The sequence below is a fragment of the Papilio machaon genome, chromosome 2, assembly GCF_912999745.1.
Source record: "Papilio machaon chromosome 2, ilPapMach1.1, whole genome shotgun sequence".
Lineage (NCBI taxonomy): Eukaryota > Metazoa > Arthropoda > Insecta > Lepidoptera > Papilionidae > Papilio > Papilio machaon.
The window spans coordinates 4,380,822-4,395,088 of NC_059987.1; the positions used below are offsets into that span (position 1 = coordinate 4,380,822).

At 32.1% G+C, this 14,267-nt stretch overlaps 1 protein-coding gene across 1 annotated transcript in view; it reads right to left on the reverse strand.

Moving 5' to 3' along the window:
• LOC106718623 (major facilitator superfamily domain-containing protein 12) overlaps positions 1-8,438 on the reverse strand; it is a 48,997-nt gene extending 40,559 nt beyond the window's left edge. Inside the window, exons 1-2 of the mRNA XM_045681120.1 lie at positions 8,343-8,438; positions 8,217-8,270 (exon numbers count right to left, since the gene is read on the reverse strand). Coding sequence (XP_045537076.1) covers positions 8,217-8,245 — 29 coding nt within the window. The 5' untranslated portion in view covers positions 8,246-8,270; positions 8,343-8,438. The remainder of the gene's footprint in view (positions 1-8,216; positions 8,271-8,342) is intronic.
• Positions 8,439-14,267: the final 5,829 nt, after the last annotated feature.

Here is a 14,267-nt window from a genome sequence, read left to right on the forward strand (position 1 = left end):
ATTTAAATACCTGAACTTAGCCTAACATTACGTCTTAAACTTGAGTCCTAAGCATTAGTGAATATAACTTTGATATGTCGTAAACTGACTTTATATGGCTTTTATATATACGTTTCATAACTGACTAACCTTGTTTGACATATGTACTCGTATTACATAAGAAAGGCAAATCTTACTAATATTATAAATGCGAATGTTTAGATGGATGGATAAATGTATAGACGGATGGATGAATGTATAGATGGATAGATGGATGTTCGTTACAAGGTATCTCAAGATATTTCAAGAACGGTTGCATGGATCTCGCTCAAATTTGGTGTAAATATAGAACATAGTCTGGAAAAACACATAGGCTACAAATTAAGTTTTTTTAATCAGCGTGGACGGAGTCGCGTGTTACAGTTAGTCTTGATATAGTTTTCTTATAGCGACGCGTTAACAAATGATTTTAACATTAGTTTTCGTAACAAGTTGTAATAACCTTTTATAGATTCAATATCTATGTGAATAAATGCTTTCATTCTTATGGATTCGATGTAATAAGTAGTGGAATCCATATAAGATACTTAGACATAAAAGATATTGTGAAATATTTATATTTTTAGATAGCTAATGAAATAAAATAACCACAAAAATGCAAAGATATAGTCTAATATTCACTAAAATCTCTTAGAAATACCATTGCTTAAGATAACAAAGAAACTTTTAATAGTCACAGAAGTTATCCGATGATCTAATTGCCGGTAACGAGGCTGAGCAAGCGAGTAAAATTGATATTATAGAGGTGAGGTCATTACAAATATGTTAGGCTGACTCTTAATAGCACCTTAAGAATCAACATAGCACAGTGTTTTTTTTTTAATAAGTAAAGATCACTGATCTCTACAAAAGGATAGGTGATTGCTTGGAAATGACAGCTTTAACTTCGTTTCGATTTAAATACGCCTGTTTTTACGTGACAGTTAACTCTATCAATATTATTAGTTCGTATCCACACCACCGCTTCAAACCGCTAACAACGCCAAAATGGCGAAAATCAAATAAGCATACTATGTTTTATTGCCAGTCCATTTATAGCGAGAGGTTTTTGATAAAGATCCTTATACAAGTGACAATTACGAGTATCTACTAAAATACTTGTATACCGACTTGAAGACCTAATCAATTCTAGAACATTGGCTAGAGGTTGTGTATTATTTTTTTGTTATTAAAGCAAAAAATACATAAAGTGAATATTTGAAATTGTTATAAGATAATGTTTTTTTTCGTAAACAAGGTCAAAGCGTATTCCCTCGTGGGAGGAACGCTTTCTGAAAGCCTGTCTCGGCGAAAGATGGATTGTTGTTAAATCACTCAACTACAGATAGTTACAGATATACGAAAGCGTACCGTGAATGATGTATTTACTTTTTTCGTATTTTTCTTCGAATATTCTAAATTATTGACTGAAATACTAGATATTTCAGTCAATTCAACCTATATCTAGAAAGTTAGCATACTTCATACTTAAAGGCAACTACCAAATAATAACAAATAAAGAACCCAAATGGTGTGACTTCTTTTTTTATTATTACTAGTAATATTGAATATTGAATTTCAGCTCAATCGGTTGAAGAAATTTCTTTCAAAATTAAGTTGAAAGATTTCACCCGAACAAAAATATACATTGCAAGTTAAATAAAAGCTTGTAAAAAGGTTTATGGAATACTGAAATGTTATAAAAATATGTACAATTCAATGTAAAATTCTTCTATTAATGAGTGAACTAATAATTTTTTTTTAATTTGTATAAATATGTAAAGTAAGAGTATAGTAGTCTGTAATATATTTTCGTTGTAACTTAATCGAATATTTGCAAAATAACCATAAAAAGTTGTAGGAACACTAATGATCGAGAGTCTCATTTAGTGATAGGCTTTACGAGTTCATTCGCACCCCCTTAGGGTTTCATCAGTAACTTTATGAAGTTGAAAACTAACTTAGTTTTAGCTATTACTTTGCTTGTTTTATAGAATACTAGCTGTCGCCCGCGACTCCGTCCGCGCGCAGTTAAAAAAAAAAAACTAAATGGGGGGGGGGTTATGAAAAATAGATGTTGGCTGATTCTCAGACCTACTGAATATGCTCACAAAATTTCATGAGAATCGGTCAAGCCGTTTCGGAGGAGTACGGTGACGAAAACTGTGACACGAGAATTTTATATATTAGATAAGATATCTTAAATATGTGTGTCAACAACTATCTTCCATAAACAATTTATTTAGGAACAAAAATATAAAATGAGGACCTGCATTCTAATTTAATTTAATTCAAATAACGACGGTAATAATTTAAATTAATTATTTTTCTACTTTACCATTACATGCCTATCATTTGCAAGTTATGGACACAATATTTTAGTAGTAACCACATGTCGTTTCCTGATATACGCTTGGAACAAAATATATGGTATGCGAAATAAAACAAAGGCGTCAATACAAGCGCTTGGAATGTACATGGTGTATGCATCTATTATATTATTAATTAATATTCATATAGTTAACGCTTGCAATCTATATTCGACGAATTGCATATGAATACTCTATGGATTTGTTGTAGCTCATGCATTTTATAGTATGTTGCGAGGAAAACTGCTCATTGTTAAGGTCTGCCGACATCTATTCGTAATACGCCGTGCACGTTTGTGTACGTGCATTATACATTGTGCTTATTGTGAATTGTAGTCGCATAAATAATGTATCAACCACCAAGAGCCAGAGCAATAAGCAGACTGTTGGTGCTTTTAACCTAGAGATACAGTCACCTATTTTTACTTCGAACAGTTTTCTTTTAGCAGTGAAACTAGATTTTAGTAAAATTCCGTCATAGATGCTACCTATTAAAGAGAAAAATAAAATAACGGCTTCAATATTTTGATGATGTTGAACGGAACAAAAAATTGGCACAACTTATGTTACAAATGTAGGTAATCTGTAATTGGGGATTCTCAAAAACGTGTTCAAATAGTTATATTTTCGGTATTTAATTTGATTTGATAAACAAGATAGCTTTTCATCTCATTCCTATTCCTTCTTTTCAATTGACTAGCTACGCTTTATTTCTCGCCCTTCGTAGTTTAATACTTAACCTGATCTCAGGTCTGTAATTTAGAGATTACCGTGGCGGTTGATGTGAGCTAAACCGTCCGAGGCACATCTCAGCGCCGGTCATAATGTAATGATGTGACCCAGTTACGTTGATTTGTTCAAATTGCTCATACTTAAAGCGTAGATTCGTTTGACCTAGTCGTATGAACCTGAGACATTGTCGTTTATAGATTCTCTCAATGGACAATTGGTGTTATCTTTGCAATATATTACTTCTATTCGTGTGTACAATATGTATTGATCGAGTGAGTTCTGTGATGGTTTGGGTTTTCACAAGACCAGGTAGGTGGTGCTATAACTTCAAGATCTTTCCAATTCACTACGGTAACTATTTAAAATATGTAGTAAAAATCCGTTTACTAGTTTCGAACGAAAAAAAAACGATTACAGTTAAGCTCATTGAAAAGCGGCAGTTAAAGAAATATCATATATCAAACAGAATGTAAAATCAATCTTTCATAGAAATGCATCAAGCGGGATAAAGAGAAAAATTGCAAAGGGTAATATTTTCCAGTGATAGTTTTTAAAAATATAAGATATATATTTCCTACGATAACTCAAATAAAATTTCTAGAAGACAAAATAAGGGGCTAACAGTTATTTAAAAAAAAGGAAATATTCATCTTACTCGTCTGTATATATAAACCTATGACCAAAAAACTAAGACTGTTGCTCAGAGGTACGAACACAATAAACTTGTTCTACAGAATATACAAAAGAAGACGGAGTGTTTCTCTAAGGTTTAGGTGTATGCCTAATTTTATGAAGATTGTTAAAAATCTATCTATCTATCTAAAAAATCATTGTTACCATCTTAAAAATTGGTATATGCTTTTATAACCGTACTTGCTGGGTTGCTAGTACCTATAATAATATCTATGAATTATTTTTGGAAGGTTTGATTTTATAAAATTATTTCCAGGGTCGGCAAACGATCGGTGGTTAATTATGCAACCGATAAACAACTTGCACTCGCGTTGGTGCACTCTCATGTTAATTAACTTCACTCCTATTTACTTTGATAAGCTTCATTTGCATGCCCTTACTTTCTAATTTATATTTCTAGTTTAGTTAACGCAATATGGCTTAATACACGTAAAGTATACTTATAGTATACAAAACAGCTGTCTTTAGTGTAAATGAAAATAATTGAAGATGTCGATCACAGAAATGTATCGTTCCATCTTAGTTGTAAACTAAAAATAAATTTTAATGCATATAATGTACTAGTATTACGTTAACATTTTAAAGAATGTCTACGAAAAGTCTTGTATAATATTATCCGTTACTGAGTCCCATTTTGTTTGATTGATTTTTTATTTCAGTTAATAGGATTAAATATTTTCAACGAATATGTTTTTTTTATCTCTACGCTAAAAGAATATTTGTTTAATAAAAATGTTTCGTTTCTGATTTTACGTTAGGATTTCTGATCTGATAATGACCGAGTGCTTTTATTATTACAATCATGGACGCTAATATAGTTTATAACTCTGCCTAATAATAATTTTCAAAAATAATAGAAAAGTTTTATAAGAGAAAGACATCTGCGGCACCAACTAGTTCATCAACTACAGATGCAATGCCGGACGTTTAAAGAAGGGGATTCCGGATTTAATTCATTGATTGTTGAAATAGGTGTACGATTAGATCACCTAGAGCTTAAGATTTATTTATTGTATTAATTAATTAGCTTCTAAATGTACAAATAAACTGTATTCGCTTATTAATGTTGAACAAAACTACTACACTCATACATATGAGCTGCAAACATCAAAAAACAATTATATAAGTTAGCTCAGAACGCGCGTAGTATCCATTAGTCATAAAACTTTCATTAATATCCATTAAGAATTATTCTAGTAAATTAAGTTACAGAGGAATTAGTTTTAGCCCCAACAAACGCGTGCTAGTACAAGTCAGATAAATCAGGGTGCAGGAAAGCGAAGGGGAGATTTCATAACTAACTTTGACATTCAATAACCATAATACTGATTTACATTGTTTTCTTTTTATTTTAGTTGTCACGAAATACACTAGACACTGATTAAAGAGCACAAAGGCAAAAAAAAACTAATATGAATTTTTTGACACCAGTAAATTGAGTGAACCGCAATATGCTAACTTATTTATAAAAAAAAACAAAGCAAAATTTAAATGGATGCTGCCTTTACCACTTAAGTTTTACCAGTTTACCAGTTTAAACTTTGCCCAATTAATAAAAATAAAGTTGATAGCTTTATTTTTATTAATTTTTATTAATTTAAACAAATAGTTAACTAAAAATTAAATTCAGAATACAGCGTGGAAATGTAAAGCAGGTGCAAGTACCAGGTAAGATATTGTAATTATTTTATTTCTTTGAGATTTTAAGATAATTGTAGATCTGTTATTTGAAAAAGTAGTTTTAAAGAATCATTTTACTTATAAAGTTACGTAGGCTTTATACTTTTGACTTAACGTTTAATTTGTGTCAAACCTTTGCCGAATTTAGGCGCTTAATGGATCTAATTATATTGATTTTATTATCTTATTTCAACTTGTAGTAACAAGTTCTAAAGTAATTAGCAACTCGTAACTTTACATAAGCAGCTACTTATGTTAAGTTATAACGAGTTAAAGTAACTCTATTAACATTATTTGAACACTTAACCCGATTCCGTCAGAGTGGAAATGCGTTACATGAGCTTAAAAATAACTTTAAATAAACTTAGAGATATAAAAAGCCTATCTGCCCTCAACTGCTGTATATTTATAAATAACTAGCTTTTACCCGCGACTTCGTCCGCGCGGAATAAAAAAAATGCACACAAGATAAAAAAGTTCCTATGTCCGTCGCCTAGTTCTAAGCTACCTCCTCAGCAATTTTCAGCTAAATCAGTTCGACCGATCTTGAGTTATAAATAGTGTAACTAACACGACTTTCTTTTATATGTATAGATTGAGAAACAATTTATAGTAGACTAGCTGTCGCCCACGACTCCGTTCGCGCGGAATTAAAAATAAAACTTAATAAGTAGCCTATGTGTCCTTCCAGACTTTGTTCTATATTTGTGCCAAATTTCATCGAGATCCATTGAGTCGTTCCGGAGATACCTCCAAACAACATCCATCCAAAAACTTGTATTCATAATATTAGTAAGATAAATAAACGAAACAATTTAGGCCTTTTGTAAACAAGGCTACGCAAATTTGCGATTTTAGTCTCTAGGCGACTTAATCAATACAATGTTATATGTCGGCGACGCGTTCTTGTGTACGGCCGGTATTAGAGTACTCAGTCGGTATTGTAACATGAAAATTACTCCACATAAAGCAGAGGTAATATCAAAGATAGCTATCCCAATGTTAATTATTCGTAAATTAAACTTTATTTAAATTAAAGGCAGCGCGTAACTATTGTGAGCATTTGGCAAAACAATATCAGGAGCCGAGCGCTGGAGGACAGGCTTTGTGGACGACAGAAAGCTACGAAACACTACTTGATAGAGTAGGCATTTCCTTTTTTTTTCGAAAGCTTATTTGTGTTAACTAAATAGTTTTTTTTTTTATAGTTATTTATAAAAAAATACAAAATTTGTTCTTAGTGTTTAGTGACGCTTGTCTCATCCACAAGTTACTAAATGAAATGGAAACATAATAGAATTTTCTTGTTATTCTATTTCCAATTTACTTTATTCGTATTAAATTTGAATATAGCAGCTTATGCAACTTTTGTTACTTTCCGTGGACAAAAATTGCTTGCACTTGCATACAAATTCCAATAGTTCGTAGCTCCATGACAGACAATAAAGGTTAAATGCAATCTGATCGTGGCGCTTTAACAATACGCCAGGGACATGCAATGGCGGCAGTGTTGCAATTTTTTTGTTCTCTCGCGATAGTCTCGTTTACGTCTGATCGTTAAGGGAAATGATACTGGCAAATTATTTAACGCGATTGCATTCGAAATACGAATATTAAAATGTTTCGTGATCATAATTAGATTGATACAAACATATGATATTAAAGTTATAGAAATCATAATAGTTTGATGCATCGAGTCGAAATTAGCGTATTATTGTTGTGAAACAATTGAAAGACGATTTTGTCATGACCTTGTTTTAGCAAAATTGAGAATAGTGTCATACTATTGGTTACTTGTCGTGATTTTTTAATGTCTACATCCATAATATAAATAAATACTCGTATTCTGAACAAATACTCTTACTTAGTCATAAGTATCAAAAATTACGTCATAGTCGTAAAACTACTTGATACTTACAATCTTAAATTACATGTCTAAAATTGAGGTCAAGGTAAAAAATGAAAGTTTGTTAAATAAATTAATTATACCTATTATAATAGTTAATACTTTTATAAATCGTAAAATAGTTACAGTATTTAATTCATTATTGTTAATTTATTTTGTACAGTAAAAAGAGAGTTAATTTTCTTTCTCAATAAAATTCTATTTTATTTTTTTATTTTTATGTGAGAAAAATATGTCATTAAGTACCTCCATTAGAATTGATGTTTTCCATTTGAATATTAAAAAAGTGTTTCAAACTAAATTCAAATGAGTTCGCCATTATTGAGTCACGCGGTTATTGCGTGAGTAGTTCTGAAACACGCGATGTAAACGCCACTCTCGGAACGCCATATTCGTTAAAAAAAATAGAAAGTTGTCTTACGTTCCAATCCACAAGCAACTCTTGGATTCAAATCCTAGTCAAAATAGAAATATTGTGTAAAAATAGCAAACAACAACATAACGCACGCCCGTAACCGAGAGAGGTAGGCAGAGACCACGGACCTCCAATTGGCGCGGTTTTGACACACATCTCTCGCTTCTTCAACATTCTTACATCTACGCATATATGCAGACATGTTCTAGATGGACTTTTACCATCCAAATTGATGAAATACTCAAGAAGAGCGTTATTAAGAGAACCCGAAACCGATGTGCATGTATGCGTAGAAAAAAAAACAAATGATTTTTAGGTTGGTCTGTTTCCGACGCATAAGGATATATTGTCATATGTCCTTTAAGGCCTATGAAAAATTAGTAACTTGTAAATTCATACTTACCACGACTTGAATAATTTTAACATCTGCATAATGAAGCTCTTTTCTAATTGTGACCTGAAAGTTTATAATATAGATACTATGATATGACAAAAAAAAGGATTAAGGATAATTAAACTTTATTAATACCTTTTTGTTACGTATAGTATTTGCAGTGTTGAGTCATAAATATGCGACAATATTTCCTGTTCTTTTTTAAATGAATCGTTTTCGCGACGCGGACGAAGTCACGTTGCTTACTGACTCACTCTTGTCTTCTGTTTTGACGCTATGAATACTTTCACAATGGCGACGAGTTTCAATTTTCGTAAATAAATCCCACGGTGATAGCTTCTTGTATAATTAGAATAAACAATCGCCATTTGTAACAACACCGTGGATTATTAATTCGTTCAAGAAAGGTGCTAATGCAACGTGAGAAACAATTTTTTTTTATCTCCAGCAAATAATGACTCGGTTTTTTGCTAACGTTTATTTAGATGTTGTTGCTGATTTTACATCTCAAACGCATATCGTACAATGCGTATAAAATAGAACAAAGGACCTTCCCAATCTTCCATTTGTGTTCTACAGAGAAAACAAGCGTTAAATTTGTATTTTGAAGTCTTGTCATATTTGCATTATGATCCTTTTTGTACATTCATAAACTAAGAGTCAGATCTATAACACGTCTAGACTTTTTCCATTTAACGTGGCGTCACTTGTTTTTTTATGTTAAAGGAAATAATAATCATCACTTTAAATATGATAATGCAAATACTCCAATGTTCGGACGTGTTTAGACTTCGTTAATAAATGTAGACGGGCTAAAATGCTAGTTTCACACGAGGGCAGAACAGTGCGTTTTTCCCTATAGGATTTAGGAACCCAGGGCGTAAGGGCACCCCTTAACCCAGCAAGCAGCACTGCGGCACATACATAGCAGTACTGCCATTTACACGTCGATATAGGACCGTACTGTTTTTGGAAGTATATGATCAAACAATAGTAGTACTGAGCGTTCTACTGCTCTACGTCACTGTGCTGCCTTCGTATACTATTATAAGAAACTTAACCTTTTTCCCGTCTGGGCGTTGCCGCACGTCCACTGGACCGCAAAGCTAGTTTTTTTTTTGTAAACCGGATCCCCGACCTACCGCTCATTGCCGGCCCCGCTCTTTATGATTCCAGCGCCGACCGCTCTCTTTGGAAACTAATTGAAGATAACAAGCCTGCTTTTTCACCTGCTTTTTAATCGTCCATTTTGAAATCGGATACGACGAAGTGAGCTATATTGTTTTCGAGCTCCTTTAAATTGTAAGACCCGACAATTACGCTTTACACAAATTAAATTATTGACTTCATTAAATTCTTGATTGTTTTGACACTAAATGTCAATTCGAATATCACTTTTTTATGTTCGCGATTTTATCATGAAAATATGACGATGGATCGTTATCAAAAAAGTGATTCAATGCAAAAGTTAAGTGCTTATAATTTTTCATCATGTTTGACGAACTATATTTCTGAATTTCGCGGTTCGCCTATATGGGAGGTAATGTTAAATAGTTCGAATCATTTTTATTCTCCCCGCACTAGTGGGTAAATTGAAATCTCGCACCGCCAAGTTCGAGCGCGGGGCCTGCGGGGGAAGTTTATGGTTCCGCGTTCGGTCTGATAACGAAGCGTCTATAGCGCGCTTATGGGAAGCGGTACACTGGCTGCATCAGGAGTACAGCATTGCTGGCGCCTTTAACTGTATGACAGTGACTTATTTGACACGACTTCACCGACAGAGCAACCAGGCACCTGGCAGGCGGTAACATAGCATCGAGTTGGTAAGTGTCACTTAATATACTGAAAATATTACGCCAACCTTCGCAGCGTGTAGTTAAGAGCGGTTAAGGTATACATGTTATTTCTAAACCATGGCAAAGTGTGGGTTATTTTTAATGATGAATATATCGGATTTAATAGAACCCTGTCGATATACGATTTATTGTAAAACATTCAAAAATCTTTAAAAAAAATCTTAAGAAAGTTATGTTGTTTACACTATTTATAACTCAAGAACAGTTGAACTGATTTGGCTGAAAATTTGTGAGGAATTATCTGAGGACCAAAAGACGCACATAGGATACTATTCACCTCGTTTCCTTTTCTTTAATTCCGCTCAAAAGCAAGTACTATCATAAATAATAAACATGAAAGGACTTAAATAACCTGTCAAGCTAGTGTTTAAGCCGCATTAGGTGTATGGATCTTAATAGTTCCTGTCCTTAACACTCACCGACTTTCCGCAAACTAGATCAGTTAGTCGCTAAAACTGTCCTTGTTTGGACTTCCAGTACATTTTGCCGTTTACGGTTACTACCGATGCAGTTACTTTCTTAGAATATGACATGATTTACAAAATTTTAAATTTTCTTTCATCTTGAGGTTAAATTCTAGTTTTATCATACGTGTATTTAAATATATGTGTTAAAAAAATTGCAATGTAAAACTAAAGATATCCGCACGCTTTCGTGAACAAAACAAAATATCAGAGTTTCGACAGTTGTTTTAGTAGGAAAATCATAATATTTGCAATAATAATCACCATAAACCGGGTCCGCTAACAGTTAGAGTATATAAAAAGTGTTATAATGCAACTATTTTGTTACTAAACAGGAAATATCTTTTGGTCATGGCGTGATTCGTCACGATAAGACGTGAGACGCGCGTCCGACACGACACGTCATGGATCGCCAAGCACGATCACTTTACACCATGTTTTCGATATTTTTAATATTTCTTTCGTTATTCGTTTATTTTTTCATAGAAAAATCTTTTTATAACAAACTCATTTTCTGTCATCATCATCATCATCATAATCAGCCTGAGTTCGTCCTCTGCTGCACGTAGGCCTCACCCATCGATTGCCACAATGCCCTATGACAATCTGAAATTGTTTTAATTAAAGATTTATAGGAAAAAAAAATTAAAACCTAACTAGATTTACACAATTGAAGTTAAAATTTAAAATTTCTCATTTAAATTTTATTTGATTAGAAATCAAATTTTTTTTCCAGTCGAAAACTAAATTAAGTATGAGCCAAAAGCCACAAACACCATTTACATAAATTTGTACTGAAATTGCGACGTTCACGCACATAAAAAACTATGAATAATTTGTAGGCTATAAAAATGCATATGTTTTTATTTGTTGATAAAATCATACAAAGTTGTTAGAAATAAAAAAAAGTACTTGTAATAAATGAATTTTACAGTTCGATTAATGTGGAGTTTTAAAGAAAACTTCTCGTAGTTTTAAAGTTAGTTTAATATTATTATATACTTAGATTTGTCGCAACTAAAATAAATTGTTAGAAAATAAACTTATTTATTTTTTGTTTTTAAAATCAAATTCTTGATATTTTGATTTGATTTGCTGTATTGAATAACATTGACGCAAAGTAGTATAATTAATTTTATCAATAGAAAATTAAAAGTCATTGACCGTGTAATTTTCGCGTGAAATATCGTGCCGAAGGAGCAATGGCTTTGAAAACAAGCGCAATACAGGTCATCCACCCTTTTGCTACTGCAGGTCGAATGGCCGCTACTTTACTGTCAGAGTATAGCCTCTTTTATAGCGACTATACATCCACAAATGTTATCCAAATGAATCAGTAAATCAAGTATATCACTTCTCTAAATACGGTTCTACAAAGTACAATGTTAAACATAACATTTGACACCCAAATAAAGTAATAGAAAAGGTGAATTTCTAAACAACAATTAGCACAGAACATAGGTTTTAGCACTAGTAAACAAAGTCCAGCATTTCATAATAATCTTAATAAGTTATCTCCATCTACTTGAAAATATTTTAAAGAACCTTTGAAACTACAGCAAACGGATCGAATCCTAAACGAAAACTAAGTAAGTTATTCATAAAGTAAAACAGGAATTATAGTACCCGGCATTTGAATTGGCACATCTGGAACAATAGTATTATTTTGCCCGACGTGCCAACTCAAAGCCCTTTCCCTAGCCCCATTATTTCACCCCAGTTCCAATAAACTGCGCTGTAAAGTGGTTTCAGACTAGATGTAAATTGGTCTGCTTCGCCTGCCTGTCCTGACTATCGAGACACATTAAATCGTCTTTTATTGTTTGGAGATTACTTACACCAATCACTTAGGTTCACTTCACACTTTATCAAGCTTGCTTTTATACTTCGATTTGAGAAAAAATATGGTAAAAATCATGTTAAAGATATACAATGTTAATTTAAAATTCATAAATATTGGAAGTTTCAGCAGTTAAATAATTACGTAGTAACCCCAACAAATACACAGAGGACGTATGAATGTCAAGGTAAAATGTTACAACGTAGACATCACAAAAACGTATTTTTTTTTTCGTATATATAGAAATGGACACGCGACAACTAAACGAACGTTAGTCATGCCTTTCACTTGAAATGAAATCCTTACTGGGTGAATAATTAAAGAATTTCCAACACGAAAATATTATATGACACATTTTCACCATATCTAAATGATATGGTGAAAATGTTTTTTGTTATATGACGTTCGCTTTCACGAATACATTATGATATGAGTAATGCTTCTATTTACGACAGAAAATAGAAAAACGATTCATACATTTCCTTTTGGTAAGATCAATCAATCTAATGGATGATCATTTAATAGCATAACACTTTTATAAATATTAAAGTATGTAATGGATGGAATAATGTGGGCTTCTTTGTGTAACGCAGTGACTAACAATACGTTGTATAAAAAATAGTTATTTACTACAGGTGTTTGTAATTAATTACATGACTGTAGTTTGCTTGTGAATTGACTTTACATCCATATAGATAAAAAACAAAGTTGGTACATTATGTTTTTCTCAACCACTGGACAGACTATGATGGCACATTCATAGGATACGAGTATTTTAAAGATAGTAGATAGTAGTAGTAACTACTAATTTGTTATTGTAAAGCATTAAATGAAAAACGTAATAAATATGTTTAAAGCTACATAATATGTAGATATATAGAGATTTTAAAACCAAAGAACATAATTCACAGTATTTTTTGTCAATCTTTATTTTTATATTTGTTATAAAGTGTTTCTTTTTTTTTTCAAATCACAGTCACAAAATTAATAAATTGAAAATAATTATAAATGCATATAATTTAAAATGGCACTACAATGCTAATCGAACTAACACAATTAATGCATGATTGTGATAAACAGCTACGTCATTGGATGTTTTTTTACACAAAAGGATCCCTCGAAGATAAAACACGCACAGGTGGTATGGCAGCTGTTGCATTTTTTATGCACGAAACAACAGGGGAATCGTTTTAAAGCAAATTTAATATTACAAAGCTAATAATAATCCAATAAAAAGACAAAATGCGAAAATACGTCAAAGGGAATAGTAAAGTGCTTAGAGTGAAGAACAAGTAAGATGCTTAACTATTGCTCATTATAACGTTTGTAGAGCTACTCTACTATAGTTGTTTCCAATTTACTATTCTTAAACTTAATTTTTTATCTACTTACTATTAAAGCTCTATTTTATTTTTTTCAAAATTATTTTTAATTTTTGAAGATTCTAACTGTCCAAATATAGAGTTAAAAGTCAATGGTATTTTATAATTCTTAATTCAAATTCCAAAGAAAAACGAGTTACATCTTTATCGCAGTAATAGAGCACTTATCTGTATCGCAAAATCTAAGAATCTAAGCTTTACGGTAGTGTTAACGGGGCCTGGACCACTAACATGTTAGGAAGTCAGTGACAGTGCAACAATAATAGCAATCGAAATACATATATACTTACGTATATCAAATTACATAGAAACGATCGTTCAACCGCTGAAAAAAGCATTTGTAGCAATCTGTATCGGAAACCGATATCAACCGTTATCAAGAGACGAATAAATCATTACATAAAACATGTAACAAATCATGATTATATTATATAGTATAACATAAAGATATTCCATACGAACTGTACGTACGTTACATGAATATAAAGTACGAAGTGTTGCTTGTGAGAGCGACATAG